At 49.8% G+C, this 24,766-nt stretch overlaps 1 protein-coding gene across 18 annotated transcripts in view; it reads right to left on the reverse strand.

Moving 5' to 3' along the window:
- EPB41L2 (erythrocyte membrane protein band 4.1 like 2) overlaps window positions 1-24,766 on the reverse strand; it is a 1,866,207-nt gene that overhangs the window by 593,744 nt on the left and 1,247,697 nt on the right. For all 18 annotated transcript variants that reach the window (XM_069607396.1, XM_069607395.1, XM_069607398.1 and 15 more), the window contains one exon: window positions 24,107-24,259. In XM_069607396.1, the coding sequence (XP_069463497.1) occupies window positions 24,107-24,259 (153 nt within the window). The remainder of the gene's footprint in view (window positions 1-24,106; window positions 24,260-24,766) is intronic.

A 24,766-nucleotide genomic window follows, 5' to 3' on the forward strand; every position in this document is an offset into this window, starting at 1 on the left:
TGCTTAGAACTAACAATTTGAGGAATTTCAGCTGTTAGGTCACTTATCCGTGACATTGACTTTTAGCTTTGGTTTTCGGATGGATGTGTTGCATCTAATGTTTTTGGAAGTTATATTGTTTAAGCTTCATGAAAAGATATATGGTGTTTAAGAAATATGTCAATTCAAATGTGAAGAACAATGCAATGTAATCTGCATTTTGTGTTATATGATGTATGGTTGGGTATGGATGGGAGTGGTTATGAGTGCCTTTAATCCTGGTTATGGATGGTGCTGACATCCATGTTAGGAGCATAGTTTGGCTGATGCTGAGTGTGCCTAGCTGACATGTTAAACCTACCATATGCTGAGATGAGTTGTGATCTCAGCATAGTTTTAAGTTTGATATGGGTGCGTCTGTCGTAGGGACGTACATGGGTTAACGGTATACGTTGGATTGTGGTGGTAGCGCCACTACTTCTGTGTGGAAGTGTCTGCAATGATTCAGATGCATGGTGAGGCCACGTATATTGGTGCATGGTGGTAGCGCCACCATTACAGTGAGGGCGTGACTGTGATATAGTCATGCAGGGTCAATAGCTATTCTGAGTGGTAGTAACTCCATCCAGACAAGGTGCAACTTTGAGTACAGTCCTGCTTGAGTTATAGCTATTGCGCTGGGTGGTAGCGCCCCCGGTTGCTTGAGGTGTGACCGTTATTACAGTCACACATGGGTAAAGAGGTATGTGTGCGGGTGGTAGCGCCCCCGGTGTTTGTAGAAGCATGTCTGTTGGTGATGGGCATGAAAGGTCACACATGTACTTCTATCTTGTGGTCGTGTACCACTAATGTTTTTCTTTCATTGCGCGCAGGCGGTTGTTCCTGGCTGCATTGCGTGTCTATTGAAGACTCGCACCATCTTTCAGGGTCCAGAGTGTGCCTGTATTTAGTTGTTGGTCTCAATGTGCCTGGCCAGTGCACTGGGATAAGATTAGAGTCATGAGTGTTTGAGCACATGCAGTGTGCCTGCCCTGATCATACGAGTCTGTGTGGATGGGGTGTGTTGGTATGAGTGGAGGTGTGTCCCGTGGTGTTTTGCATGTTGTGATTAGTTGCAAGCAGGGGAGATGTGTTGTGTGTAGAGCCTTGTGTGTGCAGTGTGTTAATGTAAAGGGGGGAGATGTGTTGTATATATCTTGCCTGGGTGAGCAGGAATGTTGTGATGTCATGTGGAGTGTTGATGTCTGAGTGTTGGAATGTGTGAGTGAAGGTTCACGCCCTGGTCAGTTGGTGAACCCTCTGCCTGGGTGATGGGCTGCCAGTGTTAATGTCCTTCAATGTCCTTTATGTAACTTAAATGACTGCCTGTAAAGATACTTGTGAAGCTGTTAATAAACCTGGCAAGTGAACCATAAGAAGGTATGCGAGTCACTTCGTAACAGTTTTATTGCTGGTTTCTCTTCTATAGTCGCACCATTGACCGCCCTAACCAGTCCACTCGTCCCTTTCCATTGGACTCCGAACCAGCAGACGGCTTTCGATACCCTCAAGTCCATTTTCACCACGGCTCCGGTCTTACAACACCCTGACCCCAAACTCCCTTTTGTTTTGCAAGCAGATGCTTCCTCTTTTGCGTTGGGTGCGGTTCTTTCCCAAACCTGTCCCTCCACGGGCCGCTTACACCCAGTCGCATACCATTCCCGTAAATTCACACCTGCTGAGTTGCACTACACGGTTACGGAAAAGGAGCTTGTGGCTATAAAAGATGCATTGCAGACTTGGCGACACCACCTCCTGGGGCTAAATATCAAACTATTGTATATTCCGACCACAAGAACCTGCAGGACCTGGCTACCTTGAAATGTGTAAATAGTCGGCAGGTACGCTGGCACTTGTTTTTGCAGCATTCGATTTTGTGGTGAAACATAGACCTGGAACGGCCCACGGGAAAGCTGATGCTCTTTCTCGTTCCGCTGGGGGGGAATCCCTTCCGTCTTTTCATGCCACGTTATTGGGGAAAGGCCATGTCGTTTGTGTTTGTACACCGGATCTGTCCATGTTAAACACCATGCGTAAATGGGTGTCACAACACCCTCACACATTGGCAGAATGGGATCATGCACTACAGGACGGGTCACCATTCATACAGGGTAAACTATATCTACCCACGAGTGACACATGCAATCAGGCCCTGGATTGGTCGCACAACGCCGCCATCAATGGCCACCCCGGGCAACATCGGACCCTCGATTTACTTAAACGCTGGTGTTGGTGGCCATCGATGAGAACCGACGTTGCAAATTACGTTAACACCTGTGCAGTATGTGCTCAGGGCAAGGCACGCAGAGGTCGCCCCCTTGGATTATTACAACCACTGCCTATTCCCCCTCGACCCTGGCACACGGTCTCGAAGGACCTGATCACGGATTTACCACGCAGACAGGGTTACAACACAATATGGGTGGTGGTCGATTCCTACACCAAGATGGCCTGTTTTGTGCCTTGTAAGGGCATTCCCTCTGCTCCTACGCTGGCCCGATTGTTCTTTAAGTCTGTGTTTTGTCTATTCGGGCTACCTCAGGTCCTCATATCTGATCGTGGTACGCAATTCACGTCCCGATTTTGGCAAGCTCTTACCAGTCTGCTTGGCATTGATGCACGCTTCTCCTCTGCTTATCACCCAGAAACTGATGGGCAGACAAAGAGAGTGAATCAGGCCTTAGAGCAGTACATACGATGTTTGATCCTTCAGTACCAAGATTCATGGCTCAACTTACTACACCTTGCAGAATTTGCTTATAACAACTCCCGACACTCAGCCACCGGGTTTTCTCCATTTTACTCCCTGTACGGCCAGCATCCCCGCACTCTTCCCTTTCCAGATTTCTTTCCTTCAAGTACGCCCGACGCCTGTGGATGCCCCTGGTTACAAGGTGTGGGATCGCGTGTGGCTCTCGACCGTCACTTACATATCGCTGGCTGCCCTAAGTTACTCCCACGCTTTGTTGGCCCCTATCGGTTAGTATTTAAGATCCTGAATCCCGTGGCCTTGCGGCTTTCGATCCCCACTGCTTGGCGTATACACCCGGTGTTCCACACCTCATTGCTCAAACCATGCCCGAGGCCTACGCATCTCTCTGCCCCTCCTGCTCCTGTCTCCGTGTCCTCTCCTGATGTTTTAGAGGTCAGTGCCATATTGGGCTCCCACATTCATAGAGGGCACTTGCAGTACCTTGTGGATTGGTCGGGTTACGGTCCCGAGGATCGTTCTTGGGTACCCTATGAGGACGTACAGGCTCCTCGATTAGTGGCTCGCTTTCACCGGTATCAACCGTCCAGCCCACGGGGTCGTGGGCCTTTAGGAGGGGCTCTGTCATGTCCCCGTCTCCCATGACACATCCCCATTCGTGCACTACCAGAAAACCATACAATCCCCGCCCATCTGATTGCACACACATTCCCCGCAGAGCCTGATGCACTTCCCACACTCACTCACATAGGGCATGGCAACGATGCACTAGGTTGGGCAGAGCTCCGGCTGGAAGATCCTTGCGCTCTTTTTTACATTGGCAGTTGCCATGGCGTTTTTCGTATGGACGGTGCTTCCATGCGAGAGCACCAGGAGCGACGTGTCACGTGACCAAACGCCCACTGCTGGTACCATCAACAGCGCGGATCACGTGACACGACTCTCACGTTCCCCGTAATCCACGTCATGTGACTACCCGACACGGATAAATGGAACGGGGAAACAAGGAGGCAACGCTTCTCAGCTGCTTTTCTCAAGTACTGTCGGCGCCTGTTTTTTTTGTGGATCTCATTGTTATCACGACCTCGGAACGTTATCACGGACATCTTTCGCCTTTTCCCTTGGATTAAAAGAACTTTGGATTTGCTACGACCTCGGAACGTTATCACGGACTGCTTTGCCTTTTCCTGGAGTACAACTGTTCTTTTGGTGGTCCATTTCTAGTGCGGCTACGAACTCACAGATCACCATCGTTGACTTTTGCCTTACTGGTTTTTTGACCACAGACCCATTTCTCCGGATTGCCTTAGGATCACCCTGTGTACTGAATCTTGGCTCAGGTGTTGTGATTCCATCAGTGCTGCCAAATCCCTGCCAGTCTCTTGTTGCCCGGATCCCATCTTGTTCCCCTTGCCTGTCAAGTCCTTGTTGTCATCACATAAAGGTAAGCCCATTTAGATATCATTGTTTCCTTACATCACTGTTCATTGTTACTGTATACATAACAATCCATTGTATTGCAGTGGTCAAGGGGTCCTTCCGGTGCTCCTGGTTCCTGGCTGACGGCACTCTACACCTGTGGCCTCAAAGATTGCAGGGGTAGTGGTTTTATTCCTACCCGTGCAGTACTTGGGGACGGAGGTATTATTAATTTACACGACCATCAAGCACAGAACAGCTGTGGGGAAGACATCCCTGAATAGATCGCATATCCTGGAAGGTTTTAGAACGATCCCTCAGTTAAGATCTATATTCACAAAAGATATCGATTAGATTACTTTGCCCTTGGTTAACAATTTACTTATGGTGAGCTGTTTTCATTCACCCATTTGTGTCTAATATGGTATGGGAGCAGAGGGCCAACTTATTGTCACTTGGCTATGACCTACATCCTCTAAATGCAGGTGATGAGGTTAAGTCTTTTCTGGGGTATATTGCATCAGGGATGGGTGTGGGACTCTTGCCGGGGGCCCAGGCTTCAACAGGGCCAAATGGGGGGGGGGGGGGTGGAACCAGAGGATCTTCTCTCTAAATTCTTGCAGACAGACAAAGATTGGTCTTGGGTGGGTCCGGCCCTCAAAACGTTTGATCTAATTTCGACAAGGTCTGGGGCACTTCTAGTAACACCAGAGTCCGATTGATATGCTGAAATGTGTGTGGTTCGATTCATCTTCATTGGTTTTGGCTGAAAATTCAGCTTCTAGATGGGCCCAAAATTATACTGCTGCAGGAAACTATGTCCACTGCACAGTTTGATTTAGAGGTTTTCAGACCTTCACTAGACCTGCTGTTTGTCCTGGTTTGGGACGTCCGAGGGGAGGGTTCTTAGTGGCCGCTGACCTCAACTTACTGACATTGTTTGGGCAACTGAAAGGCTCAGTCGATTATTATACCAATCTTCAAGAAGGGTGACCCTGCTGACCTGGTCAATTATAGAGCGATTGCCCTCATTGATGCCACCTGTAAGGTCTTTTCAATTCTACTCTTGAGGGACCTTGATGACCACATTGGGCAACTGAGTCTGTTCTCGAAATTGCAGGTTGGGTTCAGGAAAAACATGGGCACTCTATTAAATGCCACTATTCCTGCACATCTTCTTTCCAATGTACACACTAAGGGTGTGGGGGGAGGTCTATATGGCCTCTTTGGATTTATCCAATGCCTTTGACTGTGTGGTGAGATCACAATTGTGGAATAAACTTGTAAGATGGAAAGTACCTAAAAAGCTGGTCCAGCTTCAGGCATTGCTTCACACTAACACCACATTGATGGTGTGCCTCAAGCAGGAGGGATCTCTGTCTTCTTGCATCAGGACTTGGGTAGGTTTGAAGCAGTGCTGTACTGTTGCCCTTGTCTTCTTTAATCTTTATGTACAAGATGTGGAGGAATTGTGGTAGGGTAGGATAACGGCATCTGCAAGACTAGACCGTCTTAGATTGGATTGGCTAGCCTTGCAGATGATTTTATCCTCTTCGATAGAACACCCATGGGCCTCCAACTTAAGCTCAACATACTTGCCTAATATTGTATCTCCAGCAATCTATCCCCCAATGGGAGTAAATCCAAGATGGTTATCTTTTCCAAGGGACGGAAAGTTGTGAAACACGGCTGGGGAGAGACAACAACATGTGAACTCCCTTAGGGGGGGCAATCAATCAGTCTTCAGGTATTATATGGAAGGAAGGCATACAGACCAAGCTTTCCTCCTTGACCTCCCAAATGAAATGCCTCTACAGAAAGGTATGGACATTTTCTGTTTTGGCGATTCAGTGTTTCTACTTATAGAACCTGTGCTCTTGTATGGAATTGATTTTTGCCTACTGGAAATGGGTGACTATTTAAATGTTGTGCAAGGTAAACTGTGGAAACAGGTGCTTGGTCTTTCTAGAGCTATTCCAAATTGCATTATTAGGCACAGATTCTGTCTTTTTTCGCACAAGGCCTGCTATACCTGGTGCATTTTGGCTGCCTATTCTAAGATTCTCTGCCCGTCGCCTAATCATCTTTAGACGGATTTGCTCTGTATAACTAAAGAATCTACAGTCTTTTCTTTTAACTCTTTTGTTAAAAGAATGCCGGGTATCCTTATTTGGATTAGTGGCACAGAAGAGGAATTAGTTCAACGACCAGATTATGTAAAGCAAAAGTATATGAACTAGATTGGGTGGAAACTGTGGATGCAATCTACTTATACTGTACGTCAAATTCACCCATAAAATACAATGCATTCCCAAGTAGTATTTGCACTGGCTCCCTTGCAACAAAGTCTGTGATATTACCCTACGTTTTCACCTCAACCAATTTCATTTGAAAGAACGCATTCTTCATTGAAAAGACAAACATCCTCAATTTGATAACATCTATTGTAGGTTCTGCATTAATACGGTTGACCTGGAAACCCTTAAATACTGGGTTACTGCTCGTCTGTACTTTCTGGAGAGTAGAGCAAGATATTTCAAACAAAACAGAAATAAATCATTTGTGCCAGATGAAACTCTGGCACCACGTTAGGCAGAAATGAAGGTTAAACCCTCAAAACAACTTTATCCTTATAGAAGGTATAAACGGTGGCTAGGAAGACAAGGCTTGAAGCTTGTTCACCATGCGAGCCGAGGTGATCGCCGTCAGAAAGACAGCCTTCAAAGTCATCATCCTAAGTGGACCACAAGAGAAGAGGCGCAAAAGGAGCTCCCACCAAGAAGTTAAGCACTAAATTAAGGTGCCAAACCGGAATAATAAAAGGAACCAGTGGGAAGTTTAAAATAAGAGCCTTGTTCAGGTGAACGCTTGAAAATGGAAAGCAGTATACCAGATAGCCCTTTGCCGTGGAAACCTGCAGCCCTTGATGGGCAAGATACAACATGAAAGATAACACTGATGGTGTGTCGCAAGTAAAAATGTCAATATTTCCGTCTCTACACCAGCTGCAAAACTTGTTCCAACGGCAGCGGTATAGACCTTTAGTTGCTGGTCTCCTGGGAAAGCAACACCTCCATCACGTCTTCCAGGGGGTCCAAATCCCTGTAGCTCATCTTCTCAGAAACAGGCATAAAGGCTCAGAGATCTGATTTTTGGGTGGATGATGCGACCTCCCTCCTGAGTGAGCAAATCTGCTATTTGAGGATGACGAATCGGAACAATCAGGATCATGGATTTCCCAAACTTTCTCAACCTCCTGATGATTAAGAATGGCGGGACAGAAGGGAACGCATACAGGAGTGCAAAGTGCCAATCCACCTCAAATGCATCCCTCAGAGCTCCTCTCTGGGGAAATTCCCTGGAGCAGAACAGGTAGCGTTTCTGTTTATACTAGACGCAAACCAATCCACTTGAGGGGTGCCCCAAAGGGCAAAGCTCTCTAGAAGGAATTCCTGAGCTAACTCTCAGGCGTGGGAGACTGTTTTCTACCTGCTCAGAGTGTCCGCCACTCCCGTTCTCCTCTGCAAATAGGTGACCGGCCGATAGAGTCATTCTTTCAATGGCCATAACCGGAGCTGCATTACTTCTCTGCACAGTTGTGGTAACCCTACACCTCATCTCTTATTGAGGTAATGCATGGCCACTATGTTGTCCTTCATTATCAGGAAGTTCTTCCCCCGCACAGAGGGCAGAAAGGCCATCAGCGCCAGTCTGATTGCCCTCAGCTCTAAAAGGTTGATGTGTAGTCTAGACTCAGATGGAAACCAATGACTGCTGATTGTCAGATTGTTTACAGGAGCTTCCAAACTTGTGACAGAGGTGTCCGTAACTACTGTAATCTCCTACCATGGTAGCAAAAACATTTCTCCTTCATCACATTCTCCTTGCAGGCCCACCACAGGAGATCCTGTGCGACCTTGCTCGAGACCTGAAGAAGGTCTCTCATGCTGCCGGAGAACTGGGACCATTGGGATCTTAGGGCCCACTGAAGAGATCTCATCCTCAGTCTGGCCTCTGGCACCAGGAAAATGCAGGATGCCATGAAACCAAGCAACCTCAAAAAATCGAAGGCCAGTAGATATTGGGCATTCTGAAACTTCATGACCATCTGCAGAATATGTTGAGCCCTCACATCGGGTGGAGAAGCTTCCCCAAGGAAGCATCCAGGACTGCTCCAATAAATTGAAGCTTTTGGGAAGGTACCATGTGGGACTACTTTAAATTGTGAGAGAAGCCCAGATTGTGGAGGGAGTGGCAGGTGATGCGGGGATGTTCCAGAACTTGTTCAGGAGAATGAGCCCTGATCAGCCAATCGTCCAGGTAGGGGTAGATGTGAATCCCTCCCCTCCACAGACTTGCCACTACTACCGCCAATAAATTTTGTGAAGACACTCAGGACCAAAGTGAGCCCAAATGGCAGTACCTGAAATTGAAAATAAGAACTGCCAATGGCGAACCTCAGGTACTTCCTGTGCTTGGAATGTATGGCACATGACAGTAAGCATTTTGAAGATAAGAGTGTCACCATCCAATCCTGGATTTGCAAAAGTGACCATCTTGAACTTGTCCTTGACCATCTGGAGGTTCTATGGAATGCCGTACCAAGAAATATATACTTATATTTGCATGTTTTGATTTTTGCTGTAGAAAACTGTCACAGTTACATAATACACTAGGACTGCCTGAAAACCAATGGGAGTAGTTGCTCTGTTGACATGGAGACAGTCCTGCGCTTCCGTTGCCATGGGAAGGTGGCATGCAAGGCGATCATGCGCCAACTCAACTGAGCTGGAGCGTGACGCTGAGCGTTTATCTCTATGACACCAGTTAAACACACCAACTTGTGTTGCTGGTATAACAATACACGGATTACAGACTGAGTACTTATCAGAAATACTTGTATAAACCTGCATGATTCTCAAATATAACACTGCATTGGGGAGAACTGTATTACATAATGTCGATCCATAAGATGTGATGGAATTTAAGAAGTGGAGAGTAAGGAACAAGTTACTTACCTGTAACTGTTGTTCTCCAGCATGGGTCTGGCATGGATTCACATGCTCATGAAAATTCCCCGTCATCAGGCTGGGAATCCTCGGTAAAGAAAAATAAGTATCAGTTTCGTTTCTGATCTGTCTTTCGTAGTAGTAACCAATCACTGATCTCTGCGTCATACTGACCACAGCCAATGACTGCCATCTCCCTAAGCCCCGCCTCTGGCAGCCATCTTCAGATTTGGTAGCACGTGAAGTGGCAGTATGACCAAGTGAAGAGCCGCAGAGGGGTAGGCGGGAGGGTTCGCATGTGAATCCATGCCAGACCCATGCTGGAGAACAACAGTTACAGGTAAGTAACTTGTTCCTTCTCCAGCATGGGGTCTGGCATGGATTCACATGCTCATGAATATAAGAATACATAGCAGTACACACATGCACAACCACGGGAGGTGGCAAAAGGCTCAACATTAAGCAATACAACAACTCAACATTAAGCATCTCTTACCTCCTCAGCAGGCTCACCTTAAGCGAACAGGTTGCGCAGCACTGCTTGGCCAACCCTGGACTCCTCCCTGGAATCCCGATCGACGCAGTAGAATCTCGTGAAGGTGTGCGTCGACCTCCACGTAGCAGCCCTGCAGATGTCCAGCAGGGGCACACCAGATAGGAACGCCGTAGTAGCAGCGATCGCTCTGGTCGAATGGGCTCTCGGACGGCCTGGCAGCGGTCGGTTAGCCAACCGGTGGCAGTGCATGATGCAGCCGGAGAGCCATCTGGAAATAGAAGACTTTGAGAGAGCCTTCCCTTGATTCACATGTCCAAAGTTCACAAACAGCTGTGATGTCCTCCGAAAACTCTTTGTGCGGTCCACGTAGAACTTCAGCGCTCTAGCCACATCCAGCGAGTGCAAAGTCCTCTCGGCCGGTGACGAAGGAGACGGGAAGAAAACAGGTAACACCAGGGGCTCGTTAAGATGGAAGTCCGACGGCACCTTGGGCATAAAGGAGGGGTGCGTCCTAAGCACCACCCTCGAGGCATGGAAAGTCAAGTACGGTGCTTTGCAGGATAGGGCCTGGATCTCTCCCACTCATCGTGCAGAGGTAATGGCCACCAGGAATGCAGTCTTCCATGACACAAACTTCATCGGTGCGGAGTGCATCGGCTCGAATGGGGGCCCCATGAGCCTGGTCAGCACCACGTTAAGTTCCCACGCCGGGGCCGGGGCCTTCACCGTCGGGAACGACCGGAACAGTCCTTTCATAAACTCTTTTACCAGTCGATGGGACCACAGGGACGTCCGTCCTGTGGTTCTGGTATATCTGCAGATCGCCGCCAGATGAATCTTAATGGAGGCATGGGCTAGCCCAGCCTTTGCCAGCGATAGCAGGTATGGCAGCACTTGAGGGGCCGTAATCCGTAGGGGGTTGATCTTATGTGCTCGGCACCAGATAGAGAACCTCTTCCACTTGTGACCGTAGCATTTGAGAGTCGAGGACGGCCTGGCCTTTGCAAGAACCTCCCTGCAGTCGGCCGGTATATCGTACCCTCCAAACTCTAGCGCTGCAGGAGCCAAGCCTGCAGGTTCAGCGACGCCGGGTCGTGGTGGAAGATGGCGCCTCCTTCTCTGGAGAGAAGATCTGCGTCCGCCGACAGCTTGATGGATGGGGACGTTGACAAATCCAGAAGGTCCGGGAACCAGATCTGCCTCGGCCACGGCGGTGCGACGAGGATCATCCTGCACCGGGACCTCTTGAGCTGGTTGACGAGTCGAAGCAGCAACGGCAACGGAGGGAACGCATACAGGTATAGGCCGTCCCAGGGGAACGAGAATGCATCGCCCATGCTTCTCGGCTGGGGAAACCTGCTAGCGAACCTCTGGCACTTCGAGTTCGTCGCTGTTGCGAACAGGTCGATTTGGGGTTTGTCCCATCGTCGGAAGAGTTGATCCACCTGATCCTGGCGCAGCTCCCACTCGTGACACGCGCGCAGCTCCCTGCTGAGCGAGTCGGCAATGGTGTTTCTTTCTCCTGCCAGGTGGAAGGGAACCAGGAACATCCCCTGGGCGACTGCCCAGTGCCACAGATCCTGTGCCTCCTTGGATAGGGCTGGGGATCTGGTGCCTCCCTGTTTCCGTATGTAAAACATTGTCGTGGTGTTGTCCGTGAAGATCAGCACCACCTTGCCCTTGAGCGACGGGAGGAACGATTTGAGAGCCCAGAACAAGGCTCGGAGTTCCAGGATGTTGATGTGCAGGAGCTTCTCCTCCGGAAGCCAGAGGCCTCTTGCGTGGAGATCTCCGGTGTGGGCGCCCCAACCTTCCAGGGAAGCGTCCGTCGTCACAGTCTCCTGGTACGCCGGCGTCTGAAAGTCCTTGCCCACCGTGAGGTGCGCTCGAACGCCCCACCACTGAATCGCCCGCCGGAACACCTCGTTGAGGGGGACCCTGTCTTCGAAGGTGCCCGTCGCCTGCATCCAACGGGCGTCGAGAAATTCTTGAAGAGGGCGCATCCGTAGTCTGCATAGGCACACCAGGTAGATCCAAGAGAACATCATCCCCAGGAGGGACTTGATGGACCTCACCCTGGCCACGTCCGTGGCTAGCAGGCGCTGCACTTTGCCCAGAATGGTCTTCGTCCGTTCTTCCGACGGTGCCGCCAGGCGCCTCACTGTATCGAGCTTTGCTCCCAGAAACAGGGCCACCTGCGACGGCACCAGGTGGGACTTTGGGTAATTTATGGCGAATCCCAGGTCTGTGAGTAGCTGGACGGTCCTCGCAGTGTGTTCGACGGCGAGTTCCCTCATCCTTGAGCGGATGAGCCAGTCGTCCAGGTAGGGGTAGACGTGAATCCCCTGCAGGCGCAGCCGCGCCGCCACAGGTGCTAGGCACTTGGTAAAGACCCTGGTGGCCGACTTCAATCCGAACGGCAGTGCTCTGAATTGGTAGTGGCGTCCCTGGACGACGAACCTGAGGAACTTTCGGTGACTTCTGAGGATGGGAACGTGGAAGTATGCATTCTCCAGATCCAGCGACGATAGAAAGTCGCCTTCCTCCAGCTGTCCCAGCACGTGCTGGAGGGTGACCATCCTGAACTTTTGTGACCTGATGTATTTGTTCAAACAACGAAGGTCCAGGATGGGGCGCCAGCCACCCATCTTCTTCCTGACGAGGAAGTACCTTGAGTACACCCCGGAGCCCCGGAGCCTCTTCGGGACGAGATCGATGGCGCCTTTCCTGAGCATCGCCCGTACTTCCAACAGCAGTTGCGGGACGTGATTTTCCTTCCTGGCCACAGGTGGAACGTGAGGGCACTTCTTCAGGAATTCGATAGAGTGTCCTCTTGCCAGGGTATCCAGCACCAAACGGTCGGCAGAGATGGACTTCCACACGCCGACGAACTTCGTCAGCCGGACTCCCACCGGGGTGCTTCGGTGGGGGCCCGAGGCCACGGCCGGTTCAGTCCTGCTTGGAGGTGGTGGCCTTGCCGCTCTGGCCACCTTGCCGACGGCGGCGAGGCGCTCCCTGCTTGCCGCGACCGCTGTAGGCCTCCTGAGACGAGGAGGGTGCCGCCTGGCGGTAGGACGATGAGCCACCGCTGGATCCCTTGGAAGCCAGGGGTCGGCCTCCGGAGCTCCGAAAGGGCCGTCGTTGCTGAAGGGCTCCTAGGGCGCGGGCCGTCTCCGTGTCCGTCTTTATGGCTTGGAGGGATTCGTCCACCGCCTTCCCGAACAAGTTGCTGCCGTCGAACGGCATGTCCAACACCCTGGTCTGGACGTCCTGACGGAAGTCGGTCGCCCGGAGCCAACCTCGTCGTCGTAGGCAAACACTGTTGCCCAGCTGGTGGAACCCGGTATCGGCAATATCGGTTGCCACCGTTATGGCGTGGTCCGACACCACCTTGCCTTCTTGAAGTATTTCCAGGGCCTCAGACCTCTTGTCGTCCAGTAGGAAGTCCAATATGGGGGCCAGCTTAAACCAGAGCTCCCTGTCGTAACGGGCCACGATCGCCAGGGCGTTGGCCGCTTTGATCGTCGTCGCCGCCGACGACGACGAAATGACCCGTCGCCCCATGGCGTCCAACTTCTTTCCCTCGCCGTCCGGAGGGGAATTCGACGTTGAGGCTCCTGACCCCGCCGCTTTCTTCTTCTTCGCCGCCGAGACAACTGAGTCTGGCGTTGGCTGGGCCCTGAGGCACAGGGGAGCGGTCTCGGGGACCCGGTACTTCTTCTCGTACCGGTCCCGTTTGGCTGGTGCCCTGGAGGGGTTCTTGAGTACCGACAGGCCCTCGTCCCAGATGTCATCGATTAGAGGCACCGCGATGACAGTCTTCCTCTTGGCCTCCGGGCGTTGATAGAGGAAACCTTCCTTTTTCTGCTCCTCCGGGCAGAGCTGGAACAATTCGGGCACCCTGGCGATCATGGCGTGGAATGAGCCAATCTCTTCGGGCGGAGAGGCCCGTGCAACGGGAGACGGGAGACCCGTTCCGTCGTCGTCGCCCTCAGAACCCGTCGTCGAGCCCACCACACCGTCATCTCCCGACTCGTGGGAGGATGAGGAGGGAACTGCAGGCCTTACGGGGGCGAGCGGATGAGAAGGTTGGGTCCTCCATCGTTTGTTCTGAGGACTTCCCGACGGGCCAGGTTGCGGGTCCTCCGGCCTGGGCTGTGGTAATCTCGTCCTTATCTCAGAGCATAAGGACTGGATCGCAAACAAAATGGCCGCCGAGCTATCCTGAGGCCTAGGTTCTGGCTGCGCCGGAAGGGAAGGCTGCTCTTCCTCGCCATCGTTGTCTTCCTCGGTTATCTCCCGAGGATCTTCCTTGCGGGATCGAACCTTCTCGAATTGGACTTCGAGATTCCTCACGACCTCGGTCAGTTCCCCCTCCGAGGCTGACTCCGAGCTCGAGGAGGCTACCGTGCCCCCCCCTTTTTTCCATCACGGGGGCCATGACGATGGGCTGAAAAGAGAATTCCCTCCTTGGCGGCAGGGAAACTCTAGTCCCGGAGGCAGTCTCCGCTGGCGGGGTCTCTGCCGGCTTGGCCAGAGTCGCCGCGATCGCCTCGATAGAGGCCTTTGCCTGCTGGGTAGGGGCCTTCACCACCTTAGGTGCGTCCTGGGCCTTCTCCTTAGGGGGAGGGCCGACGCCTCGCTCCCCCTCTCCCGAGATCGGACGGGGCTTCTCCCGAAGCTTACCCGGGGTCTCGGACTTCCTCTTCCCCGAACCGGAGCGCTGGCTCGTGGTTGACGGTGCCGGGGAAGGTGCGCCCTGCCTGGCGACTGAAGAGCCCGACCTTTCGGCGCTCCCGGAGCCAGCGGACTCACGGCGCCTGGCCTGGTGTTGGGCCCCCTTCGCCGGGGCGCCCGCACAGGACTTAGAAGCCCGCTCGGACCCCTTCTTCTTCTCACCCGTTGAGCCCTTCTCCAACCAGCTGGCGAGACGGAATCGACGGTCCCTCGTGGTCCGCTCCGACAAGTTCTTGCAGAACTGGCAGTCCTTCTCTACATGAGTCTTGTCCCCATGAAGACAGTAGAGGCATCGCGAATGTTCGTCCTCCTTAAACACATTCTGCAGCCCGCATCCAGGGCAGCTGCGAAACAGCTTGGGTCCGGGTGACGAACTCGCGTCCTGGGCCATCTCGAAGTAGGCCGCAAATCTTCTGGAATCCTCCAAGAGGTTGATTCGACGAAATCTTCACCCTTGAGGGGTGTAGGAAAATCCCGCAATGGGTACCCGTTAACGGAAGTAGAAACGGTGGAGCTTGAGGCTCGATTAACCGAAAAAATTTGAAAATTCACCTGAAAAAGCGCAAAACACGCAGCAAAAGCTCGAGAGCTAAGCACGAGGACTCCCAACACTTGAACGTGCAGTAAAAATCTGAAGATGGCTGCCAGAGGCGGGGCTTAGGGAGATGGCAGTCATTGGCTGTGGTCAGTATGACACAGAGATCAGTGATTGGTTACTACTACGAAAGACAGATCAGAAACGAAACTGATACTGATTTTTCTTTACCAAGGATTCCCAGCCTGACGGGGAATATTCATGAGCATGTGAATCCATGCCAGACCCCATGCTGGAGAACTTAGTGTAACTGTGCATCCTGAGCAATTAGTAGGCTCAGCCTAGTGATTAAACACCTGTTTCGTGAATTGTCTGGTTCACGGGGCTACACAATACATAACGACTGCCGAGGATCAGTAACTCTGTTGACATGGAGACAGTCCCGTCCTCCCGTTGCCATTGGAGGACGGGACACGGGGTGTACGTGCTCCGACTCAACTGAGCCGGAGTGCGACGCTGAGCATTCATCTCCATGACACCAGTTAAATACAAGGAAGAGCCGCGCATCCTCGTGGCTTCGCTTCCATTGTTTTCATGAATTAAAGATTTGAACAGTGAAGGTAAGAAACGTTGACACACTCTGCGCTTTACAATCCTCGATACTGTCGGGTTGGGCAATGAAACATGTTTACATTATAGGTACCGATCTCCACGTATCTGCATGATGAGATACGGAACGCAGGTGGCAGTGGATTATACAGAGTTATGAATATTTGGACTTAATATCACGTGAATACAGCCAAAGAATAGAAGCTTGTTACTGTACATATACTTATAAGTGCTGATTGAGATTTTCTTTCTATTTTATCCCTGGTAACGCACTGTTTTAAAAATTGGGCGTATTGGTATGTATATCACTTACAACAATTTATTTTCTGTACATATGATATTTTTTTGTCTATATGGTTGAACTGACTTAATATATGATTTATAAAAGGTTTGCATAGCCCTGAAGATGGTGTGCTTCCCACCAAAATGCACTGTCTTTATGCAATGAATTGACCACTGTGTTTAATGACTGCCTTGATCAAATCCAACAGGGGTGTGAATAAAACATTTCCTGCATTTTACAAGAGAATATTTTCTTTTCCTATTTTGAAGATCCTTTCGTAAAACTATAATCATGCTTGGATTGACAAACAGAAAACTAAAAAAGAAAAGAAATGAATATAAAACGCATAATCTAAACTCAATAACCCTTCTTTTGTGCTTTTATTGAGCTAACTGAGAGCGTCGGAAATTATGACGTGGTTCCACCTCATTTCCTTTTTTTCGTAACAACATCACTGAAGCTATGGGCTAGAGAAGCCTTCCATTAAAATATCAACACTCTTGGCAGGATTTCATAGATACAATTTCACTATTGTTAGAGGTGTTTAATCACAGGCCATACATATTTTGGCAAGGCTTCACCGGCAGAGAAGGAACAGACTGGTCTCTATGATTATATGGTGCTGGCTGCGTCTCCACACAAATCAGCCACAAGTACTAGTGTATTTTCCTTTCTATGGTGCCACGAAGTTCCAAATAATTTTGAATGAATCTAGCACCCATCAACCAAGACATTGGCAACCATGGTGTGCATCTTAGAAATAGAAATAGAAATATATATATATATGGGATACATTACTCACCGTAATCGTATTTCTGATGCTTGTATCTGCTTAGATTCACATGCTGTGCATAGGCCGACATCTAGTGGAAGCTGCGGAGTATTACAGTTTGTTTTTCGAAACTCGAAAATGGGCGTCGACACAGGCGTGCCAGTAATCCTATCCCTAGTGTGACGTCCACTGTACCCAAGATCCCTCACGCGTCTAGGATCCTCAGATTGTATTTTTTCTGACATGAGGAGTAGCGTGAGTACAGATAATCCAAGCAGATAGACAGAAAGGTATGACTACAAGCAATCATGCGCCTTCTCTCGGAGGGGAGGAAGGGTGGGTCGCATGTGAATCTAAGCAGATACAAGCATCAGAAATACGATTACGGTGAGTAATGTATCCCTTCTGAGGCTTGTGGAATCTGCTTAGATCACATGCTGTGCATAGATTAGCGAGCAGTACCCGAAGGAGGTGGGATGTGAGAAGGGTCATGAGCAAACAGGTGTCTTAGAACCGCTTGTCCCACTTGTGTATCTGTCTTGGAATGAGTGTCAATGCAGTAATGCTGAGTAAAAGTGTGAATAGAGCTCCAAGTAGCTGCTTTGCAAATGGTGTCGAGGGGAACATTTGCAATGAAAGCCAGAGTGGCCCCAATGCCTCTAGTAGAATGGGCCCTTGGCGTAAAAGGCAGAGTTTTTTCAGAAAGAGAGTAACACAGCTGTATACAGTTGATAATCCACTTCGAGATCGCGCCCTTAGAGACGCGATCCCCCTCTCTGCCTGTAGCTACGGAGACAAACAGTTGATCTGTTTTCCTTAGCGGTCTGGTTTTATTCACATAGTAGAGGACCGCCCTACGCACATCAAGGGTGTGTAGTTTCACCTCAGCGGAGCTTTGCGGGTTCTGGAAGAAAGCCGGAAGCTCGATGGACTGGTTTACATGGAATTTAGATATAAATTTAGGTGAGAACCTAGGGTGTGTGCCTAAAACCAGTTTGTCTTTGTGGATAGTAAAGAAAGGATCCTGCACTGACAGAGCCTGAATTTCACTGACCCTTCTTATAGAGGTAATGGCTACTAAGAAGGCCGTTTTATAAGTCAGGTGTTTGAGACTACTTTTATGCATGGGTTCGAAAGGGGGGCCCATGAGCTTAGCTAGCACCACATTGAGGTCCCATCCTGGCGGTGGGTTCGAAATAGGAGGGTGAAGTCTCTTTAATCCTTCCATGAAGGCTTTAACTACTGGTACTTTCCACCACGATACTTTGTTATGGGATGTGGTGTAAGCCGAGAGGGCTGCCAGGTGTACTTTCAGAGAGTTAAAAACCAAACCTGCGTCGAGCAGGTGGAGCATGTATGTTACAACGTTGGAAGGAGTGCAATCAATTGGGTTGATTTGTTTATTCTGGCACCAAATAACGAATCTCTTCCACTTGTCAAAATAACAGTGCCTTGTGTTTGGTTTCCTGGATTCTTTTAGGATATCCATACACCTCTGTGGTAAATTGAGATGGCCAAACTCTATGACCTCAGGAGCCATGCTGCCAGGTTCATTGAGTTGGGTTCCTGGTGCACTGTTTGACCTTGTTGCTGGGACAGTAGGTTGTACCAGGCTGGGAGTTTGATGGGCTCGCAGACCGCCATCCTGCGTAGGTGTGGAAACCATGGTTGTCTCGCCCACATGGGAGCAACTAGGATGAGCGTTATCGATTCCTTGTTCATCTTGTGCACCACCTTCCTGATGAGAGGAGTTGGTGGAAAAGCGTACGCAAACATCCCTGACCAGTTCATCCACAGGGCGTTCCCTTGGGAGTCTGGCTGGGGGAACCTGGATGCAAATCCTGGGCATTGTTTGTTTTCGCTTGTGGCGAATAGGTCTATAGTGGGGAAACCCCACTGAGAGAAGAGATCTTCTACGATATCTCTGTGAAGGACCCATTCGTGTTCCTCTGGGAGGGAGTCTCTGCTTAGGGCATCCGCTAGGGAATTGAGCTCCCCTGGAACATGTTGTGATGACAGGAAGATGTTCCGTCTGAGTGCCCATATCCAGATTTTCTGGGCAAGCTTGGACAGATTTGGCGAACGAGTCCCTCCTTGTTTGTTCAGATAGAACATGGCTGTCGTGCTGTCCGTCCGGATCTGCACTGACAAGTTTAGCAGATGGGGCTCGAACGCCCGAAGCGCTCGGAATACTGCCAGAAGCTCTAGCAGGTTGATGTGGTTCTTGGCTACTGAGTGAGACCAGAGACCCTGAGCTGTGTGGTGGAGATGGTGAGCTCCCCACCCAGTCAGGCATGCATCTGTAGTCACCACTGCCTGTACTTCGGGATCGTAAAAGGGTTTTCCCCTTGCGAGATTCTCTCTTGTCCACCAGTGTAAGCTCTGTACGAGTGTTGGCGAAACGACCACTAGATCGTCCCACTGACCACTTGCCCGAGACCACTGTTTCGCCAACCATTCCTGCATGGGACCCATGCGCAGACGCGCGTGGGGGACCAGGTAAATGCATGACGCCATCATGCCCAGTAACCGCATTGCTTTGCGTACCGTTATTTGTTGACCTGACTGATAATGTGGAATTTGCAGTAGTATATTCCGAATTCTCTCTTCCGAAGGGAAGGTCAACCCTTTCTGAGAATCTAGGATTGCTCCTAGGAACTGTTTTGAGGTGCTTGGCACCAGACTTGACTTCTCGTTGATAGAGAAGCCTAATTCGTGGAGGAGGTCGATAGTCCTCTGAATGTTTGACCTGCAAATTCCTGGGGTTTCCCCCGTTATGAGCCAGTCGTCCAGATAAGGGTACACTGGGATTGCCTCCCTGCGTAGGTGTGCAGCTGCCACCGCCAGTACCTTGGTGAATACCCTTGGTGCTGAAGCTATCCCGAAGGGCAGTACCTTGAATTGGTAGTGGCGACTGTCCTCCTTGAAGCGCAAGTATTTTCTGTGGGCTGGGAGCATGGAAATATGAAAATAAGCATCTTTCATATCCAAGGTTGTCATGTAATCCCCCTTTTTTAGGAGGGGGATTACCTCTTGTAGCGTGGTCATACGGAATTTTTGGGGCTTGACATACTTGTTGGCAGGCCGTAAGTCCAATACTGGGCGCATTGTTAAATCTTTCTTTGGCACAAGGAAGTAAGTTGAATAGATACCCTTGTTTACCTGGTGTCCTGGGACGAGTTCTATCGCGTCCTTTTCTAGCAGAATGGCGATCTCCCCGAGAAGGATCTTCTGATGTTCTAAGGAGTGTACTCTTTGTCGTGGAGGGTGGTTCCGGGGACGCTGCAGTAATTCTATACAATATCCTGTGGACACTGTTGACAGCACCCATCTGTCTGAGGTGATCCCTTCCCAAGCCTGGGTGAAGTTGGAAATGCGTCCCCCTACTGGGGTTGCGTGAGAAGGGACCCTGAACTGAGCGTCACTGCTTTGGTGGAGGCGTGCCACCTCCCTTGTTGGGGCTGCCTCTGCCTCTTCCACGACCTCTCTTGTTACCCCTGCCGTAACTTTGGGTAGACTGCTGGTTGTTGTTCCATTGTGTACCCTGTCCTTGGGCATAGTTGCCTCTTTGTGAATTTTGGCCGCGTGGGCGACGAAAATTACTGTTCCCCCTCTGGTTCGGGGGTTTGTTGGTAAGCTGGCCAAGGGATTTGAGAGTCTCGTACTCGTCCTTGGCATTCTTAAGTGCGTCTTCGACCGCTTTCCCAAACAATAGATCGGGTTCCACCGGCTTGTCTATTAATGAAGCCTGGGTTTCTGTTTTGAACCCCGACTGCCGTAACCACGCATGTCTCTTGATAACAGTACCTTCTGCTATCAATCTTCCTGCGTTGTCCGCGGCGTCGAAAGTTGCTTTTAATATGCAACCAGACACGGCTCTCCCTTCTGCCGAGATCCGAGCCAACTGGCCCTTTAACGGTTCAGGAGCAGAGGCTATGAGTGCCGCGACCTCTTCCCATTGATGGCAGTTGTAACTTGCCAACAGGGTGGTGGAGTTTGCAATCCTTGCTTGGTAGGCGGACGTTGAGGCTACCTTCCTGCCAAACCCGTACAGTCTTTTGCTCTCCTTGTCGGGAGGAGCTTCTGACGACGATAAGGGTGTCCCAGCCCTCTTCCGAGTGTTGGTAACCACTAGGGAGTCTGGTTTAAGCTGTCCTCTTATATAAAGAGGGTCAGACTGGGCTGCCCGAAAAAGTTTTTCGACTCTGGGGTTGACGGCTCTGGTGAGGTTAGGATTCACCAGGGATGGATCTATTCTACGTTGGATGGATTTAAGGATAGGGATGGTCTGAGCGACCGGCCTCCTCTCTCCCACCAACTCTTCTGCGAAGTCCCTTTCCTCCTGTACACCGTGGGTGTCGATGTGAAAATGTTCTGCCGCGCGAGCGAGAACTTCATTAAGGAGGGGCTGGTTATCAACTGGCGAGTCGGTAACTGGGGCTTCGCTCTCTACCGGGGAATCTACTCTGTAAATTTCCTGCTCGTCTTCTACCTCCTCCAGGTCCTCATCATCCGCATAGTATTCAGTCCCGGTTTGTTCCTCCATAATTGTAAACTCCTGGTCCCCTTCAGGGAAAGGCTGTCCTTGGTATCTGGGGTGTGGAGTAGAGTATGGAGTAGAGTAAGGCTGCACCTCGAAGGGTTCAGGTCTTTCGAACCGGGCCTTTTTACTTAGGGGGATAGGATCAGAGGAGCCTGAGGGTGTGGCCCCTTGAGGGTCATACGAAAGGAAATGTTCTGGGTTTTTGTCATAAAAATCAGCTAAGGAAGACATCCTTGACATGACCCTGTCTATGTCTTCACTGGACCATTCTTTGGAACAGGGTATGACTTTAGTAGGCAACTTAGAGGACTTATCAAGGGTAGCCTTGCTGGATGTTGATGTCCCAGTAGATTTATGTTTGTCTGTCTGCTTAGGGTGGAAGGATGGTCTTACAGGAGTGGAAGGCTGTGCTTTCCGCTGTTTCCCCCCCTCCCCGTGCGTGGAAAAATGTTTTCCCTGCCCCTTGGAGGCCCCAGAGACTTTCGACGCCTGGCGTCGAGGGTCGGGAGAGGTACCTTGTTTCGAGCGTGGGGCCTCGCTGGTGTTAACTGCGGCCTCGGTCTCCTGGAGCGCGGCCTGGGGATGGAAGTCGTCTTCGTCTTCCGACGATCGAACTTCCGTTAATCTAGGGAGCGAGGCACTCTTGGCAAGAGTGGATGATTGCCTTGCGTCATGAGGCGATCTCGATCGAGAGCGCCCAGAGGACACCGAGTCGGACCGTTCTATCTGTGCCTCTTTCCGAGAAGTCGACATCGTCGAGGTTCGGTTGGACTTAGTGTGCTTAGTGTGTGTAGGGTGTGTAGCGCTTGCGTCGCCGGGGGTCTTCCCCATAGCCGCCCTGCCGGACAACCTTCCGAGGTCGGGGACCTGCGCTCGGCAGTCTTTCCACGCCGTAATGCCCTCGCCGTCCGAAAGTACGGCGTCGCTGCCATCGCTGAAGGCGCCCTCCGCTGCCATGGCCGCCTGCCTGGCGTGGTGGGCCCAACGCTTTGTCGAACGGTCCTTAAGTGTCTTAGGCTTAAACCTACTACACGCTCTGCAGTTCGCTTCGGGGTGGTCCCTCGGCAAGCAGAGATTGCACGTGGCGTGCCTGTCGACCCAAGGGTATTTGCGGTTGCACTTGGGGCAGAATTGGAAAGGGGTACCCTCCATACGCACCTTGAGGCAGCGGGCTGGTAAGTGTAGGAAATCTATAAGGTGTACCTATATACCAAGAGTGAAGAGTATGTACCACCCCCCACTCTCCCTACTTGCAGGGCCGAGGCCAGCGGCCCACTAGGCCCGGGCCGAGGCCAGCGGCCTTCCGAGGCCCAGATCCGTCGTGCAGCAGCCGACGGTCGATGTCTTCTCCAGCCGTCGTCGAGGGTCGACGTTGGGGTGGGGAAGGATGTCAATAAATAATTTTAAACTTCAATAATTAGCAAAAGTATGGCTAAGGCCAGGGAACTCCGCAAGATGCTTCCGACCAGTATGGCGGAAAAAAACAATCTGAGGATCCTAGACGCGTGAGGGATCTTGGGTACAGTGGACGTCACACTAGGGATAGGATTACTGGCACGCCTGTGTCGACGCCCATTTTCGAGTTTCGAAAAACAAACTGTAATACTCCGCAGCTTCCACTAGATGTCGGCCTATGCACAGCATGTGATCTAAGCAGATTCCACAAGCCTCAGAAATATATATATATATATATATATTAGCATCCTATTACAGTTACTGAAGTGCATGCATTGCCCACGACACTGACTTTGCTGCTGAGGGAGCCTAGTCATGAATGAAAAATAATAAAAAAATCTATCAAGCAATGAGGGGCTTTAGCTTCACAAAAGATTCATCTAACTTATTAAAGGCCATTTTTCAAATCGGTTTTATATCTTACATATAGGTGAAATTTATTCCCACTATGTCATGTATCTTTCCAACACAAGTCTACTTCAGCAAAAAGTGCAAAATCAATAGCAGAAAAGAGCAGACAAAGAGAATCTGTAAAGACTCATTTTGCATACACCTACAAAACAGAATTCTCAATTAAAACACTGCAATGTGATTTCCTTCACCATTGTTCTGGAAATTAAAATAAAAATGCTTTTGGGTTCAGTTTTACTTGCATGATAACTTAGACATAAACATAAACACTCTACCAGGTATATCATATGCCAATCTAGCACGCTCCCTTTCACTCTGCTTCTCACTCTCTCTCTACGCCCTTTTCTTTCTCGGTCTCAATGTATGTCTCTTTCTACAAGCCGGGAGGATAGCTCAGGGGCAAAGTGCTTGCCTTGGAAGAAATACAACACTGAGCAGCATGGGTTCGATATCCGGTTCTGTGCTTAGAGGCTGGACGCTGGCATGAAGCACAACATAAAAGCCCAATTATTATTTTTTAATGTGATGGAGACTCTCGTTGTCAGGTGCACACTTTTAGAGCCACCCCAGCACTGCTGACAGCTGAATAGAATAACCAGGTATATTTGTTTTAAGTATTTTCTGACAGCAGTTAGAATTCCAAGATAAACAGACACGACAGTATGGTAAACTCCCATTATATTCTTTCAAAATAAACCTAAGGAAAAGGAGTAAAGCGCAAAAAGAACCAGTAAATATGCACAAAATAGAGCACATTTTGGAATTAGAAGATGACCACAATTTTTGACTGTTATACATAATGCATCCAGAGCTTGGTGCTCATTTCACAAAACTCATCCTGAGCCATATATGTGTTGAACAAAACTTTATTCGGCTGAAAGCCATAAAAGCATAAAAGCATAAAAGCATAAAAATTATCAAAATTATCACACACATTCTGAAAGTTTCGGCATTTGCATATGAGGATAGAATGGCTGTCATATCAGTCACCAGATTTTAGCCCAGAGACGTTTCCTTTCCCCACAAATAATTATAGCCCCATGCTCAGTTTACCATACACAGGCATACTAAGAGAATTATATATAGGATAGAAGATTACAACTTCTTACCTCGGCAGGTCTGACTTTGATGTAAAAGTTGTTGCGTTTGTAAGAGATTTTTAAAATTTTGGGCCAAGCAAATCTATTGATTCGAAGTCTGTCCTTATAAATGAATAACCCACTTGCAGATATTCCAAGCATGATATCCACAGCTTCAGAATCCTGCAAAGAAAATGAGTGCTGTTCAAGAAGAACAAAATCACAACAGCAAAATGTCTCCATTCATACACCATCGGACTAGTGTAAGGTCAAACAAGGAAGTTTTCAGAGGTCTTGCAATAAATGTAGGACACCAACATCAACAAGTTACTAACCCATTGAACGGAAGGTTTTTGTGGGAATTCCGTTTGTCAGAAGCACATACTTGATATGTTCTAGCAGGAGAGCAAATCACTTAAGCAAAGGCTAAAGCACACAGAAATAAATATGGCACATGCATGCTCCCTACCAATTGTAGAGTTGTAAAATGTGAACAGTGCCCCAGACCCACAAGCTCCTGCGGTTTTGTGATCCATTACAGTAGATCTGAACTCGTCCTGCACCGCTAGATGGACAATGCCAAAGCTAAGCACATCTGTCCGTTATGCCAAAGTTTAGGAGAGATATCTAATAAATAAGTATGTGTAGGGCCTTGCATTACATCGTGAAAGGAGTTATAGGAGACAAGAC

This window comes from Ambystoma mexicanum, chromosome 4q (genome assembly GCF_040938575.1).
Source record: "Ambystoma mexicanum isolate Mex_15411 chromosome 4q, UKY_AmexF1_1, whole genome shotgun sequence".
In the NCBI taxonomy this organism is placed as follows: domain Eukaryota; kingdom Metazoa; phylum Chordata; class Amphibia; order Caudata; family Ambystomatidae; genus Ambystoma; species Ambystoma mexicanum.